Source organism: Typopeltis vanoorti, chromosome 23, assembly GCF_054136105.1.
Source record: "Typopeltis vanoorti isolate ZY-2024b chromosome 23, IOZ_Tvanoo_1.0, whole genome shotgun sequence".
NCBI lineage: Eukaryota > Metazoa > Arthropoda > Arachnida > Uropygi > Thelyphonidae > Typopeltis > Typopeltis vanoorti.
Window position 1 is genome coordinate 86,959,161 of NC_143571.1, and position 24,434 is coordinate 86,983,594.

At 35.4% G+C, this 24,434-nt stretch overlaps 1 protein-coding gene across 2 annotated transcripts in view; it reads left to right on the plus strand.

The window, feature by feature from the left end:
• The window catches only part of LOC150094045 (uncharacterized), a 1,005,660-nt gene that overhangs the window by 108,820 nt on the left and 872,406 nt on the right, over positions 1–24,434 (plus strand). For both annotated transcript variants that reach the window (XM_090412663.1, XM_090412664.1), the window contains exon 7: positions 12,404–12,468. In XM_090412663.1, the coding sequence (XP_090268789.1) occupies positions 12,404–12,468 (65 nt within the window). The remainder of the gene's footprint in view (positions 1–12,403; positions 12,469–24,434) is intronic.

Consider the following 24,434-nt stretch of genomic DNA (forward strand, 5'->3'; position numbering starts at 1 on the left):
ATGGTTGTTTCATGGATGGCAATGCAACTAATCATGGCATAAGAATTGTTCAGCAGTGGTTCAGTGAGCATTATTCTGACTTCCACCATCTTCCCTGGGCCACAATAAAGCATGGATCTCAACCCCATTGAGAATGTATGAGACATGTTAGAAAAACAGATTTAGGTGCAAAGTTCTCTTCCATCAAATCTCAGCCAGTTAAAGGACTGTCTGGTGAATGACTCATATACTGTGGACAGAGATGCGATCTAACAGCTTGTGGAATCTATGCCAAACCACACATGTGCTGTAATTCAGGTTAAAGAAGGTCAAAGCATGTATACATTCAAAGCTGTATAACTGAGAGGAGACCTCCACATAGCCTTTAAAGGAATGCAGAGAACCAACTAGGGCTTCTGACCTAATGTCCAATTCTTACCTTCTCGTGATGCACCCTATTGGGTATCTACCTGGATACTGAACGAACGAGGATGGGTTGGAAATTTGGGATTTAGCCGACCAAATTATATTCTTATTGGCTTAAACCAAAATACAAAATGATGGTACAACATGAAAAAATTTCATGCCAGCTGGAGCGTCGCACGGTTAAACATGGCTCCCGTTGTTTTCGAAAAGTCAGCTACTGGAACAAATCTGAAAACACACCCCAACTCAACATCACCAGAGTTAAAGATCGGTACTATCAACATAAGAAGCCTGAATGGCAAAGAAATGGAGCTAGCTGAGGAATTAGATAAGAACCAGATCGACATAATAGGGGTGACTGAAACAAAAAAGACAAACTGGTGAGATCTTTTTGAGCAATAAATAGAATTCAGGCAATCACAATCAAGGAAAAGAAGGAGTAGCCATAGTATTCAACATAAAATATGAGGCTAATCTTCTTGAATGGCAGGCAGTCTCAAGTAGAGTGATGTGGGCAAATATCAGAATGGGGAACTGGACAATGAGACTTATTTGTTCCTATGGTCCCACAGAAGGTTCAACTAAGGTAGAAGTGGAGGAATTTTTTGAGCCTTTAGAGAAAGCAACTGACATGATGAAAAAGGAAAAGTTGGTTCTTGTTGGGGATCTAAATAGCAGAGTAGGAAATGATTGTCAGACTTACGAAAATATTTTGGGAAAATTTGTAGAAAAGAGCAAAGCTAATAATAATGGCAAATACCTGTTGGATTTCTGCTCAGGACATGGACTCGTTATTACTAACACCATGTTGGAATATAAAAATGTGCACAAATTCGCATGGAGAGAACAGGCAAGGAATAAGAAAAGTCTCATTGACTATGTTATTGTTGATAGTGATGTCTTATACCTGGTGCAGGACACCAGAGTGTACAGAGGATTTGAAATTAGAAGTAATCACTATTTAGTCTTGAGCAAGATAAAATTGAATTTCATAATAAAAAGAATAAAATGTAAGAAAGTTTTAAAGGGAATAAAAGTTGAGCAGGTCTCAGATGTGTACTGTAGACTAAAATACACAAAGATTATTGAAGAAAAAATGAAAGAGCTTGAGAACAGGAACCAAACCTTGGAGATTCAGTGGCAAGTCTTGAAGAAAACTCTGATTGATTCAGCCAGAGAGGCGTGTGGTGAGGTTGTTTGCAAGGATAGAAAAATCAGAACTCCATGATGGACACAGGAAGTTAAAGAGGCAGTGAAGGAAAAGAAGAAAGCATATCAAAGGCGCCTGGAAAATAAGTCAGCTTGTGCTCTTAGAGAATACAGAGACAAATGTAAGAAAACTAAACACTTTCTAAAACTAGCTAAACAAAGTTCATGGGAGAACTTTGGCAAGAACATAGAAAATAAATATCAAGAAGTTGCAAAATATTATGAAGGTTGTTGAAGATGCTTAGAAAAGGAGAAAAGAGTGCTGTAAAAGGAGTTAGAGATGATAATGGTGACATGAAAACGAGAGAAAATTACTCCATATCTTTGAAGTATGGAGTAATTATTTTGAAAAATTGCTAAATGAAACAAACAGTGATAGCATAGTGGTAAAAACCACTCAGCAGGCATACAGTCATGAATACATATCCATACTTGAAGTAGAAAAAGCCATCGAAGGCTTGAAATGTGGAAAGGCAGCGTGAGTAGATGATATTCGACCAGAAATGCTGAAGTAAGGTGGTATAAGACTCTTACAATGACTGCACTGCATAGTTCAGAAAGCCTGGACAGAGGGACGAATTCCCGATGATTGGAGTAGAGCTCATAGTACCCATATATAAAAAGGGAAATAAAACTGAATGTCAGAATTACAGAGGTATTTCCCTACTGAGTGTTCCTGGCAAGATCTATGCAAATATACTTGAGAAAAGGTTGAGAAGAATTGTGGAAGAAAAGCTTGGTGAAGAACAAGCTGGATTCAGGCCAAATAGAGGTTATCAGGATCAGATCTTCACGTTACGACAAATAGTCGAGAAAGCATGGAAATATAACGAAGATCTGTATTTAAGTTTTGTCGATTTGGAAAAGGCATATGACAAGATGCCAAGAGAGAAGCTATTCAATACCCTACAGTTATATGGTGTCAATGGGGCATTATATCAAGCAATACTTAGTCTTTATTTGAGTTGTAAGTCAGCAGTTAGAATTGAAGGAAGTACAGAAAGATTGTTTAATGTTAAATCTGCTGTAAGACAAGGATGTACATTATCCCCTCTGTTATTCATTATCTTTATGGATCACATTATGAAGGAAAGTGGTATTAAGTCTGATACCAAAATTGTTGATGTTAATCTGAGCTCTTTGCTTTATTAAGATGATGTTATACTTCTAAATAAATCCGCTACAAGTCTGCAAGATTCTCTGACTAAATTGAATAACTATTGTAATAGATATGGTATCAAGGTCAGCAATAAAAAGAGAAAGACAATGAAAATTGGCAGAATCATTGAAAATGTCAACTATGTTGTGAATGGAGAACCTGTGGAACAAGTAAAACATTTCAGCTACTTAGGCACAATTTTTAGTGAAGATGGTAAATTAAATATGGAAATAGATAACAGAATCAGCAAAGCTGGAAGTCAATTTAATAAATTCATATGGAATAAGAGAGAAATTAGTCAGAACACTAAATTAGCTGTATACGAGACAGTGTTCAAACCAATTTTAACTTATGTATCTGAGAGCTGGGTCAGAAGTAAAACACTTGATGAAAGACTAGAGACCGCAGATATGAGAGTCCTGAGAAAGATTAGAGACATGAACAGATGGCATCATTGGCAGTCATATTAAAAATTAGGATATTAGGAGAGAACTTGATATTGTCATCATCTAGGAATGCGTTAGCAGAGCTAATCTCAGGTTGTATGGTCACTTAAACAGAATGGGCGAGGAAAGATTAAAATCGAGTATTCTGTGATAGGTTGGCAGGAAAACGACCCAGAGTAAGAACAACATATAGGTGATTTGATACTAGAAAAAGTGCCTTAGATGATAGAAATATAAGATCTGATAATGTTGGAGTCTTGACAAGTAACACACTGATTTGGAGGAAAATTGTAGATAGGAAGTTAGTAATGATGTAAATTTTTCATGTAGTACTAACATATCCTGTACACCCCCTTGAGGGTACATGGCAGGAATTTGATGATGATGATGATGAACACATTATTAAATGAAAGTTTCTAATTCAGCGGCTGGTATGTGTAAAAAAGGTTTCCATAGAATTCCAAGAGATGCAGCAGACATAATACATATAAGAACAACTGCTGATTTGATTAATTCTGAACTTCCTGTTAAAAATATCATTACAACAGAAATAAACTCTCATTGATATTTGTAAAAATGACAACACTGTAAAATCTCTTGCATGATTAAAATTTTTAATTTTTTAAATTTTTTTTTGGCGTTTGATTTTACAGGGTTTTCTGAATATTTTGAATTTAGAAATTGTATTGCACTCAAACGAGTAAATAATTCTGCTGTAAAAGTGCATAAAATATCAACGTAAAGTGACCTGTATGTAAAATGATAAGTAAGGGATTAACCCAGGTTATTGCAGTAATGAGGTAACATCAAAAGGTTGTAAGGTCATGCGATATTAGAAAATGTTGCCAAGAACGGAACAGACAAGAATGATGTCATCATGCTGGTGACCAATCCCGTAAACTACTAGGCAAAGAACAAAGTACTGGGAATTGTATAAAGGAGGACTGAGCTGAGACAAACCAGAGGGGCTTTGCTTTTCTGCTTGTTGGCTCTTGGGTTCCAACTCAGATTTTTTCGGTCTCCAGATAGTATGTTCCCAGTGCTGTCTGGTCCTGAGGACATGCTTCTGACGCGGGTTTAGGAGAGGCCGTATTTCCCGATGATGATTCCAAGGAAGCAAGGATATGCAACGAGAGCGTAGATGCCATCAGACTTCGAGGTGACTACAGAAATTCCCCAGCAAGTTCCCGACAGAAATTTCAACCAAAATCTTTCCAGAAAACTTCTGTATTAGGACCGCCAGAATCGTCTAAGTAGTTACAATCACCCAGGAACAGGATGCAATGTCAAACCGATACAGCTAAAGGTTGTGCTAACTGATTGGACTGTCTATCCAAGTAAGAAACGTATATGTAAGTTTTTTTTGTTAATGTCAAGGGCTTACAAGTTGATATTGTATGTGTGCTTATAGGGAATTGTATTGTAACTAAGTGGTAATTAAGTCATTGTCTTTAAGGGAAGTTTAAATTTTCACTTGTTAGTTTAATGAATGAATATGTGCTTAGTTGTGATATTTGGAACTACTATTTGTTTAAGTCAAGTTGGTTGGTATTGTAAATTGAGGTAACTAAGCATTGTGTGTATTGAGAGTTCGAATGTTAATATTGTCTTCCTAGTAAGTAAAAGGGCTTAGAGAGAGAGAGAGAGAGAGAGAGAGAGAGAGATTACTTCTGTTATTTGTATGTGTATTGTATTTTTTTGCTTAGAATAAAATGTTTTGTTTTGTAAGTACCTTGCCTGTTCACTAGCCAATGCACTTCTTCAAATAATTCTGCTGTAAATAATTCAAAAAATTAGCGAACCTGCATGCATATTAAATTTTGGTTAGCCACGACTTCCATTAAGGTAAAATTGTGTGTAGTTAAAATTTCCTGTTTTTCTCACCTTAACTCTCAAACTATATTAATACAATCAGAATGGCACAGTCGATAAAAAAAAAATTCTGATTGATTTGTGTGAGAGTTGGTGAACTGCATATATTAAATAGGCTGACGACTTTAGGTCTGTTTAACGTCATGGGGGAACAGAAATTATACTTGGTAGGATTAATTGGTAAGTGGGATAATGTCTTATCTGTGTAGAGTTGACAGAAATTAAGGCACAGTAAAATGTAGATTAGTACAAAGTCAAAGACAATGACAATCTAATAAAGTAAATTATATATAAAATAATATATTTTTACAATGGCACAGCCGACATTATTTTACAACACTATAGTCTTAAAAGCTGACAAAGGGATTGCCACACTTACTCTTGATTCTACAATGCTTACAAAAACAAGATAAGAAAACTCCTCAATGATCGAAACACCCACAGTTGCTTAGAGAATGACACCCTATTTTGAGTACTCATAATAAAACAGATGATTTAATCAAGCACCTTTGTAATTGGCCTAAGGAAATCAGAGATCATATGTGTCAACTTCCAGTCATTCCTTGAATATATGTTGCACCTAAATTTCATAAGAAAGGTATTCTGTTTGTGAATTCCAGGCATTCTGCTACTGCTAATTCCACATGTAGGAAAAAAACATCTTTCTGCATCAAGATTTTATCAATAAAATTAAGGATATCAGTTTAGATCTGATAGATATCTTAGTTTGGACATAATTAGCCTTTTTACCAGCATTTCAATAGAGAAGACATGATTCTATTATTGGCCCTTGAATACCATACAAAATAGGTTGACTCTTCTTTGATTTTATAGCTTTACAAACTTCCTCAATAGCTTAAATTACAAAATTCATTTCATAGTGGAAGTTGAACAAAACAAGACACTTCCTTTTCTAGATGTTTTAATCTAAGTTAATGATCAAAACAGACTATCTTTCACATAAATTAGCAGTGAGCATATAAGCAGAAAAATGGTAAACATCTTTCAAAAATGGAAGATATTTACATGCTAGCTCACACCATCATCTTGTCCAGAATTGAGGTGTCATAAAGACACTCAAGGGTAGAGCATTCAAAGTGCCAGGGAACAGGAAATGGTTTACCTCAGGAGAGTACTTCTAAGAATGGCTACAGTCTTAAAACTATCAATAGCATCTTTCAAAAGCCATCACTCGTTTTAGCATGTATACAAAAACAAACAGACTACAGAGATGCTGTTTTTTTACCTTACATAACAAAGTCTCTGATAAGATTACTGATGTATCAGTATAACTTAAAAGTTGCTGTAACACCAGTGACAAATGTCTCCATAATGCTGAGGTCACCAACACAGCTTGATTCACCACTATGACATTTTTACTTATATCACTGAACCCTATACACTCAGCCAAATGTTATTAGACTCTTGGACAGATTGCATGATGTTTTCAGATTTTTACTAAACATTAATTTATTCAAAGACATTTTATTATGGATTTGTTTATATGTAGATACAGTATTGTAGATACTAAACTTTGTACATACATTTTATTTACTCATTTATTTTCTTATAACTTTGTACATATATTTTATATGATTCCCTAATTTATCTCCTTGTCACTAGTTATTTAGTTATCTAGCTATTGGCACTCTTGTGTACCTGTGTCTTGGTGCAGTATGACCTTTGTTGTCCTTGCACCATAAAACCCCAAATCAGTCAGCAGTCAGCATTCCTAAAAATATTACATCCTTTACACTTGATTCTAGTAGTTTTTACATCTGACTGTGAGTACTGTCCGACCACAGATCCGAGATCCTCAGCTGGCAATGTGCCAAGAAAAGTCAATTTATGTTGAAGGGGAGAAAGGAATAAAGCTATGTACGAATTCGTTACCAACATGCGAAATCAAATGCTTTATATGTGAAAGTTTCCAACTGTTATACAAGCAAAATAGTTACCACTTTAAAAACTAGAATTTTCATAAAAGAAAAGCTAATTTTCCAACATATAATAATAAAAACTCATCCCACGAAACGCATTGATTATCCTATTATCGGAATCGATTTGCCTTTTTCTGACATGCACTGAAGTGTATCAAAGCAACAATTAAATAAGTTACCTTCTCTCTTTTCATACACTTGCATGGCTCGGTTGAGAAACTTTCTCTTTCCCATCTTCTCACATTATTATTATTATTATGACTTGACACCTCCAGGAGGTCCGAAGACTCATCGAAGATATATACACACACACACACACATATATGTACATACACTCAAAATTTAAACTAAAGCATAGATGGTTATCCCTACACCAGATTCATAAGCTCATTGATATTCAGTTTGATATCATGTTTGCATATCTTAGCTGTACTTGGACACACATTCTCACTGTTGGGCCATGATCTAGATTTCCTGACTGTCTGAATTAGGTCTTACTTCAGGAAATAATTTTTCTAGGCTCTTGTTGTCAGATCCATTCAGTTGTTTACCTTCTCTGTGATACAAGCCTTTTCTGCCATCAGACTCACTCTACATATCCTAAAAGTCACCCCCTTGTTTATTCTGCACAGGCTCTGTTAAATAATACAATTAGAGAGATGATTGGAATGGATGGTATTGTAAAGCATGTAACTGGAGATGGGCTAGCCATATTAGCAAATTAATAAATGAAAGACGGATAAAATTAAGCACCTCCATAGTGCAATTGGAAGAACAACGATACGTTGCGCCCTTCGATTGGGAAAGGCCTAAGTTTGATTCTCGTCATGACGGGAGGAATCTCTATATATGGACATTTTCAATTGAAGGTGAGTTAGTCAATCTCATACGGAGGTAGCAGGGTTTTTTCTCCCGGAAACTCTGGTATTTCATCCTGCATACAGACAAATCAGCCCTTCAGAACACACGCAATTTACAGACAAAAAATACTGTTGTTGGTGGTGATGGGCGATAGATGGCGTTGATGGTAGTAGTGTCGTAGTTGGAGAATTAAGAAGTAGTAGAGAGGATGAGATGTATTTAGCGAAGTAGAGTTATGAGTCCTTGGAGGTGTCATGTAATAATAATTATAATAATTTACTTTTATCATTACTTTTTGCTCTTCTGATGGTTATGACAATTTCTTTTTATCAGCCGTTGCTGCTGTGTTGTCCAGGTGTTGGAAATTTGTGCACAAGATTTGTTGAAAGAGTTCATTGTTTTCCATCACGTTGAAAGATGATGAGGATTCAACTCTAAATATGCATCCCTCTTCTCCAAGCTTTTTGCTACCTTGTTATAGTACATAAGTAAATTAGTAAAACATGATCTCCCTTTAAGAAGCTCATGCTTGATAACCACAGAGAATATTGCTACTACCACCCTATTTCTGTATCCTGCTTTTCACCAATCCCTCTCTCTAGTACCTACAATTCCAGATATACAGATTGGCCTATAATTTGTAACCACAGCCTTATCACCTTTATGCATTGGAACAGTTTTACCCTCCTTTCACACCCTTGAAACCTGTGCTGTTGTAAGACACTTATTAAACAGGCATGCCGAACCCCTGGAATATTCCATTAAGACGTGGTAATATGTAGAATTAAGCAATCTTCTCCTATGTCCTCTGTACGCAAGTTTCCCATCTTGATTTCATCTTGATGAGGATGAAAAACCATTATAAATTGATTAATTACTGAATACTCAACAGTGTCTTCTGCAGTTTTTACCATTCTACCATTTTCATCTATTAACATTATCTTACCATAATCATTCTTCCTTCTACTTGCCATATATCTAAAAGAACTCTAGGGTTTTTCTTTGCTTGATTTGCCAATTTCTGCTCATATTGCACTTTTGTTGTCCTTACTGAGTCACCTTCCTGTCTTGTTCTTTATACTCTTCATGTAACTGATTATCATCATTATCCATCTTGTACTCTTCAAAGTGCCTTTTCTTCTGGATTTCATGCTTAAGACTCTCATTCATACATTTTACAACTACCTTATTCAGCCCATTGACCTTTGGAATACATTCACACATTGATGCTATTATGTATTTCTTTATCAGTTCGCAAGCAGAATTTATTTCCTTACTGCTCAACTCCTTATTCCATGCTATAGCATGGAATAAGGAGTTGAGCTGTCTCCTTAAGCCTGTCATAATCACTAGCCTTGTACTTCCTCATATATCCTTTCTGCATATAGCTAACCACAACCCAGGTGATCACTTCATGATCACGTTCACCAACTGGAAGAAAGTGCGAACCCCACTAACAATTATATTCTCTGATTAAATGATCAGATCTAAAACTCTCGATCTTCATGTGCTCTCCTTTACATGCTGCCTGAAAGAGATAGTTTTGTCTCAACAACTCAAGAATTCATTTTCCTTATTCCCAAATGCTATGTCTTCATTCTAATCTATACTGCCATGATTAAAATCACTCATAATAATCTCTCTTCCTTTGTTCACTAACCAAGTTGTTTATACATTTCTTTATCACAACACTCCACATTCCCTGGTCTATAGTATCATCGAACTGAATATGTCTTCCTGTCAGCCTCTACCTCACACCACACTGCCTCATAACCATTCCCGTTATTTCGCTCTTTCATTTTTACTTTATTTGGACATAATTCCCCTGCTATCATCAGCATCACTCCCCTTCCTTCTTATCCTTTCTATCCTCACAAAAGACACTGTTCCCCATTCATTTTCATTCCCATGAAGATATCATCTTCATTCAACCGTGTTTCACTTAATCCAATGATTTTTAGGCAAATAAACTCAATCAGTGAAACATTTCGTCTCCCTTATTTCTGATACTTCTGGCATTTGTAAATAAACACAGCAGCCCACTTTTAGGTCTTTAACCAGTCTTAGTTATGATTTCCCGACCACACCTGCCCGTGCCCAATCACCATTATCACTGCTTATCACATATACAGGGTGTTCGGGATAAATTTGACAGTTTCGTAAGGAAAAAGAAAATCTTCTTTGTATCTATTAAATTTAATGAATTGACAAAAAAACATTACAGGCAGAGTTAATTACAATACTATCAACAAGATTTACTCAAAATAACCACCATTAGCATCGATCACAGCTTCAATTCTGCTTCGGAACCTCGAACAAGCTGATGCTACAGTCTCCCTGGGAAGGGCCGCAAAAACTGTTTTAATTTTATCCATTAACTGGGCTTTTGTATTACTGGAAGTGCGATTGGTGTCTTTTTCAACTGCGCCCCATACAAAATAATCCATGGGGTTAAGGTCTGGGGAGTTTGGAGGCCAAACATTTGGACTGGTGAAGTCGTAGAAATTTTCAGACAACCATTTTTGACTTTTCCCAGAGGTGTGGCAAGGGGCCGAATCCTGCTGCCATACATACGGCCTACCATTGGCTACCCTTGTTATCCAGGGCTTGACTACAGTTAGCAACTCCACGAACAAAGCCCGAATTCCAATGCCAGGGTTCTTCAACACCTGTTCCTGCAGATTTGCGAGGAATTCTGCTGTACGAACGCAATCAGATCGTCTGCTAGGGATCTTTCTTCTTGCTACATCCTCGTAGTCACCATTGCAAGTCTCTAGTTCATGCCTGATTGTTTTTACTGTATTCAGGGAGCATTGGGCAGCAGTCGTAATATCCTTATTTTGATGGCGGGCACGAATCATCATGATACAAGTTATTCTCTTCCATGATTCAGGTGGGTTCCAGCTATCCATCCTTTCTGACATCTTGTATATGAATGAAGAAGGGTCCAAACTTTTAAATGAAGAGAAGTGTGTGTTAATACATGTAACTTACGGAAAAATATAATTAATTATAAATATGTCAAATTTATCCCGAACACCCTGTATCTGCTAAGTCTCAAATTAACCATCCACATTCCAATCAATTCCATGTCTGTGCTGATCATCCCCATACATGCATTCACTACTTCTAACATCCACTCTCCTTGCGCTATGTCTCCCTGTATACCAACTCCTTCCCTTTCCCTGTTCCTATTGCATTCCCATTCTCTCTTCATCTCTTACACTACTACTTTTTCCATTGCCAAGCACATCTGTCTCTTCAATACCATTCTCCTGATCTCTTGCTTGCATCACCCATTGCACTTCCATCTAGCAACAGTTTTCCAGTGTATTCACTCCAAAGCCATTAAAATGCATGCGATACATCCACAAACTGTACTTTCTTCCCTTCAGACAGCTATGCTAGCATACTAGTCATGATTCTGGCTCTCCGTCTCAACTCATCATTGTCGTACCTTGGCAACACACTGACAACCTTTCCTACTATACTGTTCTTTCACTCTCATCAATAACCTCTTGATATTTGCCATTACATTCTCCTTATTTCCACTGAAATCATTTGTCTCCACAACCATCACTAATTCTCTTGCTCATTTCCTCATGTCCAAAGCATGAATTATCTTGCTCATTCTCTCTCTTGGAAAGCAGACTTTATGGGCTCTCTCATTAACCTTTCTTCTAACAATGAAATCTCCATACACTGCTGTTCTTGAATCACTTATTACCTCTTTTAGCCCTTTTTCTTTAATCTATTCTTTTTGTACAATTTCATTTGTTTCCATTAAATGTCTAATATCATTCCACATGTTCCTCATTTTATTTTTTATTTTGTATGACTCATCAAACCTTGCATTCCAATAATTTCACTCTCTGTCACTCCTGTAGCCTTGCTACCTCTCTTTTTGCTACACCTTACTTCTGTTTCCTCATTTATTTTTAGTTTGGCTTCCTTATTACTTACTTCTGCTACTGCATTCTTGTGTTCTTCCACTCTCTGTCTCATTAACTTCTGTTCTATTTCTGTTTCTTTCACTTACACTATCTTTCATTTCTTTTTGTCAGTTTCACATTCGATAACTCATAGTCTAACAAAATATCCCACTTCTTGCAAATTCATACTTTCACTCTTTTCCTATTCATTCTCTCCACAAACACATCTCTTACATCTCACTACTCATACATATTGCACTCATGACATTGAACCATTTTTGAAAAGTCTACATCATTAATGTCACTTTATTGTAGCTGTACTCACCTAGTTGCATTGGTTGATGCCCACGTGGTTGACTTCCTGATTACTGCATTGTGTTCTGTTCAAAGAAGGCAAGATTCAAAATTTTAGTTACATGGGCTGTCATTTGGTTAAGCTAGTTTTCAAAATAATAGTTATTAAAAAGTTAAATTTGACTTTAATTTAAGTAATTAAATAATTTAACTTAAAGTTGCTGTAACTTCTAAATAATAAATGATAAAAGTAAGTAAATGTAATGCATCATTTCACGTTTTTAGTTTATGAAGGAACTCATGAAGCAGTTATGGCCACATGGTTAGAAGATTTGACTGATGAATCAGAAGTAAGCATTTTTTTTTACCCCCGTAAGATTTTTATTTTAATTTTACTGCTGTTGGAATTTCTTGCTGTTTTTGTTGAAAGAAATGTATAATTATATTTAAATGAAATTTGTCTTCTCTTCACTGCATTAGGCATTTGACTGTTCTGGCTTCACTTGGTCTTTCCATCTTGCAGCTGGTTTCCCCTCTCCCCTTTCTCTCTCTCTCTCTCCCTTTGGTCTATATCTATCTACCTCTTTTGGCAGCCAGTTTCTTTCTATTTCTCTCTATATTCTTTGATATTTTCATATACGTCATAAATATCTAGTTCTTTTCTGATGTCTTCATTTCTTATATGGTCTAATTTTGTGCATCCTTTAATTGCTCTTAAAAATCTCAACTCTGCAGCTTGTAATTTATTTTTCTTTTTCTTTTTAACACTCCATGTTCTGAACCATATAATTGAGTGGGAGTGGCCATTACTTTATAAAATTTCAGTTGAGTTTCTCTCGTCTTGTTTTTTTATTCAGTGTCCTTTTATTTTTTTTATTATACGATTCAGGAATTTTCCGTGTTTCTGAACCGTATAATAGAGTGGGAGTGGCCATTACTTTGTAAAATTTTTGTTGATTTTTTTTCTTGTTTTTTTTATTCAGTGTCCTTCATAAAATCTGTGGAACAGATTTTCTGAAATTTTTTTATTTTTCCATATTTTAGATATGTTAATATGCAACTTAAATAGTTAAACTGTGTCATCTGTTTTATTATTTTCTGTTACTATTTCTGATTTAATATGATCTCGACCTTTAAATGCCATGACTTTTTTTTTTGCAAGATTTTTAAATTGTATTGCAGACTTATTTTTTTTAGTTCATATAATGATTTTTGAAGGTCATCTTCATTGTCTTGGAATGTAATCTGATCATCTGATTACAGCATTATATTGATAACAGTTCTTCTGGTTAACTGGATACCTTGTTTTATTGTTGTGAATAGAGTTGGAGATAAGCTACATCCCTGTCTGACACCATGATTTATATCAGTCTATTCTGTTAATTTATTATCTAACTGTAAATTGTGTTTTTGTATCTTCATATAAACTTTGTATAGCTTGTACCAAATGTAATGGATATTCTTGTTTTTTCATTATATTCCATAGTTTTTCTCTGTGTATTTTATCAAAAGCTTTCTCATAATCTATAAAGGCCATATCAGTCTATAAATGCAATTCTCTTCTTTTTTCAGTAATTCGTTTTAACACATAAATATTGTCTATACATGATCTTCCATATCTGAAGCCATTTTGTTCTTCTGAGAGTAGATTGTTTGCATTATTTCTAAGTGTCGTTTATTCTGGATTTTACAGTAAATTTTGTAACCTGTATTTAATAAACTTATTCCTCTGTAATTTCCACAATTATCTTTGTCTCCTTTCTTAAATATAGATATAACCTTAGCTTTTAAACAATCTGATGGAACCTCACATTTCCCGCAACAGTTCTTTATTAATTTTAACAATCTGTGATGTAAATATTCTCCACCATATTTCCAAAGCTCTGTATTTATGCCATGTAATCCAGTTGATTTTCTGTTTTTTTGATACCTTTATTGCTTCTTTTAGTTCTTCCAATTTTATTGGTTCTATATCAGTACTGATTTCTTCATTATTTTCTGTTATTAAATTTGGTCATCATCAAATTCCTGCCATGTACTCTCAAGGGGTTTACAGGATATGATAGTACTACATGAAAAAAATTACATCATTACTAACTTCCTATCTACAATTTTCCTCCAAATCAGTCTGTTACTTGTCAAGACTCCAACATTATCAGATCTTATATTTCTATCATCTAAGGCACTTTGTACCATATCAATCCACTTATATCTTGGTCTTCCTCTGGGTCGTTTTGCTGCCAACCTGGCAGAGAACACTTGTTTTGCTAATATTTCCTCGCCCATTCTGTTTAAGTGACCATACCACCTGAGATTAGCTCTGCTAACGCATTCCTGGATGTTGACAATGTCAAGTTCTTTCCTAATATCCTCGTTTTTAATATGATACTGCCATTGATGCCATCTGTTCATGCCTATAATCTTTCTCAGGACTCTCATATCTGTGGTCTCTAGTCTTTGGTCAAGTGTTTTACTTCTGACCCAGCTCTCAGATCCATAAGTTAAAACTGGTTTGAACACTGACTTGTATACATATACAGCTAATTTAGTGTTCTGACTAATTTCTCTCTTATTCCATATGAATTTATTCAATCGACTTCCTACCATACCAGCTTTGCTGATTCTATTGTCTATTTCTATATTTAATTTACCATCTTCACTAAAAATCGTGCCTAAGTAGCTGAAATGTTTTACTTGTTCCACAGGTTCTCCTTTCACAACACAGTTGACATTTTCAATGACTCTGCCTATTTTCATTGCCTTTGTCTTTTTATTGCTGACATTCATATCATATCCATTACAACAATTATTCAGTTTAGTCAGAGAATCTTGCAGGCTTGTAGCGGATTTATTTAGAAGTATAACATCATCTGCATAAAGCAAAGAGCTGACATTAACATCTCAAATTTTGATATCATGTTTAATACCACTTTCCTTCATAATGTGATCCATATAGATAATGAATAACAGAGGGGACATCCTTGTCTCACACCAGGTTTAACATTAAAAAATATTCCTGTACGTCCTTCAATTCTAAGTGCTGACTTACAACTCAAATAAAGACTAAGTATTGCTTGATATAATGTCCCATTGACACCATATAACTGTATCATATTGAATAGCTTCTCTCTCTTGGCACCTTATCATATGCCTTTTCCAAATCGACAAAACTTAAATACAGATCTCTGTTATATTCCCATGCTTTCTCGACTATTTGTCGTAATGTGAAGATCTGATCCTGACAGCCTCTATTTGGCCTGAATCCAGCTTGTTCTTCACCCTGCTTTTCTTCCACAATTCTTCTCAACCTTTTCTCAAGTATACTTGCATAGATTTCCAGGAACACTCAGTAGGGAAATACCTCTGTAATTCTCACATTCAGTTTTATTTCCCTTTTTATATATGGGTACTATGAGAGCTCTACTCCGATCATCGGGAATTCGTCCATCTGTCCAGGCTTACTGAACTATTCTTACAGTGCAGCCACTGTAAGAATTCTTACTTAATTTTTACAGTGAAGCCCTGGCCGGTTCTCCCTTCCTTTAAAGGCTATGTGGAAGTCTCCTCTCAGTTATACAGCTTTGACTCTTAAGCACCCCATTTTAATATTAAATTTGGTTCATACCATAAATTCTTATAATGTTCTATCCATTGTTTCTCTTGTATTATGTTGATTTGTGCTGTATCACTTTCTTTGTTGTTTAATCTCTTTAATATTTTGCAGGCTATGTCTTGTCTTCCATGTATGTCTCTTTGTATTTTGTTAATAAATCTGTCACAAGAATCTTGGTGAACTTGCTATACTGTAGTTTTAACTATATTTCTTCTGTTTCCTTTGTATGTTTTTGAAGGAATGATTTGTATGCTATTTGTTTTTCTTTCATTGCATTTTCTATATCTCATTAAAACATTATTATTACTATTACTATTACTATTATTACGGGCAACTCCAGGGAGTCATTAGACTCATCGAGGGAGGCCCCAAATCATATTCATCACAACTATTTGACATTCATACAGTATCTATCATACCTCGCCTTAAACTCATTCACTGTCACAGCATCCACCACAGACTCAGGGAGCGCATTCCACTCATTCACTACTCTAAAAGTAAAGAACCCAGCTCTAACACCTTTACTAACCACACTTTTGCCCAGTTTCCATGGATGTCCCCTAGTCCTCCCACAACCAGCCCTGTTCTCAAAAATATCTTCTGAATTAATTTTATAGAAACCCTTCAGTAATTTGAATGTCTCAATCATATCTCCCCTCCTCCGCCTATCAACCAATTTTTGCAACACACAAATCCTCAACCTGTTCTCATACGGTTCATTCCACAGACCTGCTATCATCTTGGTCACTCGCCTCTGGATCCTCTCCACCTCCTCCCCATCAAGAAGAAACCTAGGTGACCAAATCTGAGCACAGTAGTCTAGATGGGGTCTTATCAAGGCTCGATACAGAGGAACAATAACCTGCTTGTCTCTGCTTGTCAACGTATTCTTCAGCAACCAAGTGATTTGATGAGCTGATTTGGCCACTTTTGCAATGTGTCCCCTAAATTTCAATTCCTTATCTACCAACACTCCTAAATCTCGTGCCTCATCAATTTCCTGGAGCACGGTTCCACCAATGCAGTAAACTGCCGCCAATCTTTTCACCTCAAAATGCATAACCTTACATTTTGCCACATTAAACTGACATCCATTCTCCTTAGCCCAGACCTCCAATCTATCCAAATCATCCTGCAAAATTTTGACGTCATTAGCATTCACTATTGCCCTACCCAACTTCGCATCATCCGCAAACAAATGAACTGTTCCTCTCAGATCCTTTCCTATATCATTTATGAACAAATTAAACAGCAGTGGTCCAAGAACAGATCCTTGTGGCACACCACTAGTCACAGGCCGTCTTGTGGACTCTACTCCTGAGTAAACCACTCTCTGATATCTCTCCGTCAACCACCCTCCTATCCATCTCACCAACCCTATGTCCATCCCCATATGCCCCAATTTACTGATTAGAATTCCATGTGGTATCCTGTCAAAGGCCTTGGCAAGGTCCAGTAGAATCACCGTAAACCCATTACCCTTATCCAGTTCAGCCGTTACTGTGTTATAATACGTGAGCAAGTTACTGAGGCATGACCTACCCTTCACAAAACCATGCTGTCCCCGATACAGTATCCCATTTTCTTCTATCCAATCTTGTATTTTCCTCTTGACTATTTTCTCTAAGACCTTGATAATGATTCCTGTTATGCTGATTGGCCGGTAATTTTCAACAGCAGCCTTGGAACCACCTTTGTGCAGTGGAACTATTTTCCCCTCTTTCCACCCCCTTGGGACTGACCCAGTCCTGAGGCTCAAATTAAACAAAATGGTCAAGGGCACTGACAATTCTTTGGTCACTTCACGTACGACACGAGCTGGTATACCATCCAATCCCACAGATGTATTGACATTGAGGTTCTGTAATAGACTAGTTACCTCTACTTCATTCATCACAATTCCAGTATAAGCTGTTGGTTCTTCCATTCCTGCAAAGTCACCACCTGGATGATATACTCTTGCAAAGTGCTCGCTCAGTAATTCCACAATATCGACTGATTCGGTTACCTCCCTACCCTCAGCATTTTTTAAGATCATTCTACCATGAGCATTTTTCCTTTTACTTGCAACATATTGAAAAAACTGTTTGGGATTCTCTTTAGCCTGTTATTAAATTATTAAAACATTAAAAATCTGTGTTCCAGATTTTTAATGTTTTTCTGTTTAATATTTTATTTTTCTAGTCCTTCAGAGGCTGCTTTTTATAGATTATCTTTATTAAAGTTTTTAAAAGTACCTGTGGCATAACTATAAACAACAAATTAAATGATAACCACAGTGATTAACTTTAACGAAATGAAAGTACAGTTATTTCATAATGAAAATAACAATACATCATCAGTGGAAATACAAGTTTTTCCACTGATGATGTACAAGGAAATACAAGGTATTTCCTTTTCTTTGATTAAGTTTAGCAATAGAAATTAATATATTAATAAATAATATTATTAAAACTATTTTTGATGGTTACATAAAATGAGAATCTCCCAAACTTTTGGAGAGAGAGAGAGAGACAATCATTTTGATTTAGATTTGGCCAATGTAAAAGAATTTGCAACTTTCTTTGAAAAGGTGTTCATATTTAAAACTGCTTCTATGGAGAAGACGAGCTTCATCCCCCTGGATACTGTGTTTAGTGTCGATACTATGTTGGGCCAGACCGACTTTTGAGGTGTCATGTATTCAATATAATATTGATTCATTTTGAAGAAGTATCACCTTATTCCTACATATTTTCCTATTAACAAAATTTCTCATCTCTTGCCAACAAAAGACAAACTGTTACCTCTATCATTAGCTGGCGTTTACCAGATACCTTGTCGGAATGTAATCTGACATATTTTGGCAGGCAGGCCATTCTGTGGAAAAAAGAATTAATGAACATCAATATTTTATTGAATACATGAAACCACAAAAGTCTGGTCTGGCACAAGATAGTATTGACAGTATCCGGTGGGGTGAAGCTCGTCTTCTCCATAGAAGCAGTTTTAAATATGATCAACTTTTCAAAGAAAGTTGCACAGCTCTTTTACATTGGCCAAATCTGAATCGGAATGATTCTCTCTCTCTCTCTCTCTCTTTCTCTCTCTCTCTTTCTCTCTCCCCCAAGAGTTTGGGAGATTTTCATTTTATGTAACCATCAAAAATAGTTTTAATAATATTATTTATTAATATATCAATTACTACCATGCAGCAACAGTTTTTAATATACGTATTGTATGTATATTAAATAACATACGTATTGTATGTACCTAATATTCCCATTTCTTTGATTTGCTTGTATCTATGCACTGATGATGTACTGTTATTTTTAGTACGAAATATCTAGGTAACCTGTTAATCATGATTGATATAGCATTTAAATGCTTTCTTCTTGTAATAGATATACTTCGTATACTTGTTCTATTTCTTGTTTTTTCTTATTTACTTCCTTCCTTTCTCCATTTTGCTAGTATTTCTGTGGATATTAAAAACTGTTGTTATCATGTAATTTGTTTAGACTTCTTTTAGGTAATCTGTTAATCATGATTGATATAGCATTTTAATGCTTTCTTCTTGTAATAGATATACTTTGTGTACTTGTTCTATTTCTTGTTTTTTCTTATTTACTTCCTTTCTCCATTTTGCTAGTATTTCTATTTTAGAGATTACTAAATAATGATCTGAAAAAATTTCACTTTCTCTCTAACATGTACATCTCTCACACATGAGCTAGCTTCTGATTAGTAATAATATAATCAATTATAGATCTTGTTCCTCTGCTATTCCAAGTTTATTTTTTATATTCTTTTTTTTTGAAAAAAAGTATTGGTTATTTTAAAATTATTGAAAGTACAGAAGTCTAATAGTTCTTGACCATTGTTATTCATGCAGATTTCTCCATATTTTCCTGAGACATTTGGATTGGGTTGAATTATCTCCAGTTCTAGCATTAAGATCTTCTACTATTAATATATAGTCATTTTTATTACATTTATTTAACTGTTTTTGTAGTTCCTCATAAAAAAGTTTGGAATCCTCTTTTCTACCTTCTTCAGGAGCATATACTCCTATGATATTTATGTAGCTTCTGTTTGTCTTTAATTTAACTGTTATAATTTGATCATTTACAAAATTGTACTTTTGTATTCTATTTTTTCATTTATTATCAATTAAAATGGCCATGCCACTAGAAGCTCTTATATGTTGGTCCACTTCACTATGTAGCATAGTAAAACCATCTATATGTTTTGTTCTTCCTTTTCATTTCTTTTTTGTTTCTGTTATCACAGCTCTGCTAATGTATAGCCACGATAAAACATCTGATAAAATATCTGAGATTCCTAATCAGTTACCTTTGTCCTTACTCGGTCATTTTCCATTGTTTTGGTCCAATGAATTTTCCAGTTCCAGCATAAGATTTATAGAAATTTTTTACTTGGTAAGTAACCAGCCTTACACAAAATCCCCAATCTGGAGGACCAGGGTATCTCTCTTAGTCTGGCTCCTACCTCTCAACCTCTCCAGTTAGGGAGGCCCTACCAGTGGCTTAGCTACCCCTGGCATAGCTCTTGAGGTCATTAGGATGTGTAAGCCTCCTTACCACATCAAGTCAGAGACACCATTAAGGAGAAATAAAAATTATCAAGTGAAAATTTTATATTTAGTATTAAAATGCAAATAAAAGAGTCACTTAAGGGTCAAAGCCAAATAACTTGGAGATCTCCACATCACCTTTCAGGAATGTGGAGAACTGACTTGGGCTTCTCGCCTAATGTCCAATCCTCACCTTCACATGGTGCTCCCTTGTGATCGAGTAGGGTTGCCTGATCCTTGTGCTGGTCACGAGTTTGCTGGACACATTTTCTTTTTTTGCAGCTCATGCTTAATGACATTACGCATCCATCTAACTCCTCCCTGATTTACCCTCCTGACCTTGGATATATAATGCAATATTGCTTCCTCCAGAGATACCCCTTGACTATCCTCCCACTGCAAGGAAAGGATGTTCACACTGTGAACATCCTTTCCTTGCAGATCTTCAAGCTGTCTTCTAAGTGTATCATAATCACCTGCCTTGTCGTTCCACATATACCCCTTCTTAATCTTAACTGGAATTTCCAAATGCTATCTTCCAAGTCAAAACCACATGATCACTTTCCCCAATTGAAGTTGTAGCCACCTTAGTTATGGACAGGTCTTCTGATCCTGTAACCAGATCCAGCACTCTCGTTCCCTGAATCCCCACTGTCACATTCTGCTTTAAGTAATTATATCTCAGTAAGTGTATAAATTCTATTTCCTTATGCCATGTGATCTTTCATTCTTCTAATCTATGTCTCTGAAGTTGAAGTTATTCCCCCCATAATAATTATTCAACTTGCATTCGGTATTAATCTGCTGATGGATGCCTTCCTCATCATCCCTAGCACTCCCTGGTCTCTATCAGCACACCAGTTTTATATTTTGTCCTATTGGCCTCAGGCTTACTCCAGATTGACCCCAAAGAACTGCCATCTGTCTGACTCACTCCTACTTTTGTTGGCTGCATATCATCTGCTGTCATCAATTCCCCTCTTCCTCCTTCATCCTATTTTCTCTATCCTCCTCAAAAATACTAAATCCATCATGTTCTTTCCCTCATCTGCTGATAGTCAAGTTTCACAAATGCCTATAACTCTTGGTGAGGTTGCACACTAACCGATGTCAAAAACTCCTCCCTCTTATTCCTGATTCTTCGAGTAATAGTATATAGAAACTCTAGCACCCCCTTAGGCCCCAGTCACCTTTCCATCATGAGAGACTAGATTCTTTTTTTTTTATTCATTCACATACTTATTCACTTCATGGTTTCCTTCACACATTCTTGCCTGCATCTGCCCAAATTTCTTTAGATTTCCTGACTTTGAGCATCCACACTCTCAGTGAATGAAGCCCTTTCTAGACATCCAGCTCAATCCATTTTTGAAGTGAAGTCCATCAGCATTGTTAAAATCTTTTTTGTCCATCAAACTCAGGCCATAGGTCCACAAACTCTACATCATTCCTTCTGCACAACCTCCATATTGATTCATTACCTATCGTTGTCCTTCTCAGTTCACCTCTATCCTAGCTTGGCAGCAAAACTTAACCCTCTCACTCCTCTTTTTCACTTGTTTGAATAACTCTTTCACATCCTCCCTCATACAATACTTCTCACTTCCCATGTGATTGGTTCCAGCCAAAAACAACAATCAGTACTATCACCTTCACTTTTTTGCATTCTTCACAGCATTACTAATATTATTAATTTTCACACCACGAAACAAGATCTTGTAAGGGCAGTACTTCACAAAGGTGCCTTTGTGAATCATTATCAAATTCCTGATATATACCCTCAAGGGGTGTACAGGATACGATAGTACTACATGAAAAATTTACATTGTTACTAACTTCTTACCTACAATTTTCCTCCAAATCAGTCTGTTTTCCTGTCAAGACTCCAATATCATCAGGTCTTATATTTCTGTCTTCTAAGACACTTTTTACCATATCAATCCACCTATGTCTTGGCCTTCCTCTGGGCCTTTTTCCTGCTAACCTGGCAGAGAACACTTATTTTGCTAATCTTTCCTCACCCATTCTGTTTAAGTGACCATACCACCTGAGATTAGATCTACTAACACATTCCTGAATGCTGACAATGTCAAGTTCTTTCCTTATATCCTTGTTTTTAGTATGATATTCCCATTGATGCCATCTGTTCATGCCCTAATCTTTCCCAGGATTCTCATATCTGCAGTCTTTAGTCTTTTGTCAAGTCTTTTACTTCTAACCAAGCCCTCAGATCCATAAATTAAAATTGGTTTGAACACTGTGTTGTATACAGCTAATTTAGTTTGGCTAATTTCTCTCTTATTCCATATAAATTTATTCAGTTCACTTCCTACCATACCAGCTTTGTGGATTCTGTCGTTTATTTCCATATTTAATTTACCATCTTCATTAAAAATCGTGGCTAAGTAGCTGAAATGTTTTACTTGTTCTATAGGTTCTCCATTCACAATGCAGTTGACATTTTCAATGATTCGCTCTATTTTCATTGTTTTTGTCTTTATATTGCTGACCTTGATACCATATCTATTACAACAGTTATTCAATTTAGTCAGGGAATCTTGCATACTTGTAGCAGATTTATTTTGAAGTATAACATCATCTGCATAAAGCAAAGAGCTGACATTAACATCTCCAATTTTGATATCATGTTTAATACCACTTTCCTTCATAATGTGATCCATATACATAATGAATAACAGAAGGGATAATGTACATCCTCGTCTGAGAAAGATTTAACATTAAACCATCTTCCTGTACTTCCTTCAATTCTAACTGCTGTCTTACAACTCAAATACAGACTAAGTATTGCTTGATATAATGTCCCATTGACACCATATAACTGCAGCGTATTGAATAGCTTCTCTCTTGGCACCTTGTCATATGCCTTTTCCAGCTCGACAAAACTTAAATATAGATCATTGTTATATTCCCATTGTTATATTAGTAAAGATATACACTCTAAAAATCTCTCTCCAGACTAATGCTTACCTCAAGTAGACTCTCTGCTTTATTTAAAAGCATACCTTCTGAATTACCAGAAGATTAACACCCTCTGATAATCCAGTATTTTTATGAAGTCATGTATGCTCTGATTAGAAAATTTCCTTTATCTTTTCTTTTGATTCCACAGATTGGTTTACTACTGAAATAATGCCTGTTATTTCAGTAGTAAACCATTTATTACTTGGTCATCATTTGTTCTCTAATGTTTATTTTATTGCATCTGGTATTGCTTTTTTCCATTTTCCCCAAAATTCCATGTTTTCAAGGGTTAAGGCTTGTATTTTATAATTAATTTTTTTCTTGAAACACGTTTTATGTATTGGAGTGATATAATTTTGTGGTGTCAAGCCTTGAAGGTCTTTTCCTTTTGGCTGCTGTTTTGAATTAAGTTTTATTTTTGCTGATACAATTTTATGATCATAGAATACATATCAGTTTTCTTTAAAGTTTTTATATTTTAGAATGATGTTTTCCATTTTTCATTGATTAGGATGTAATGAATACAGTTTTAAATTTTGCTAAGTTGAGGTCCATGCATATTTGTGACTATTTCTATTAAAAAAAAAAAAATGTGAGCAATCACCTGGTCCTTTTGGCTTACAAAATTCAACAACTCTATCTCCTTTTTCATTTCTTTCATCAGTCTTAGTTTTTCGAATTTATTCCCTCCATATCTTCAGAATACTTGCCTATTTTTGCATTAGTCTTTATTATCAACATGTCTTTCCTATTGTCTTATCAGTTTCTGTTTATAGATTTGAGAGAAATTACTCATATTATCATCTCCATGAGAGTAATCTTCTATGTAAACCCCTAATATCTTAATTTTTTTTTCTTTTTCCATATTAGAGAGAGATAATCTATGATAAAAGGATAATTTCTGTTATTGAATTTAAAAGATTATTTTTACTATGATTGCCGTTTCTTCTTTATGTACCCCACGTTTTCTTCCTAATTAAAATTGTCTTCCATTTTGGATGTTAATATATTCCTCAACTGTCAATTAATCTCTGAAATACCTACTGTACTTCACTTAAACTTCTTAAATTCTTCTTCTAAATATTTAAACTTTCCAGTTTTAAATAATGTTCTGGCATTAATTATTGATATATTTGTAATGTTCT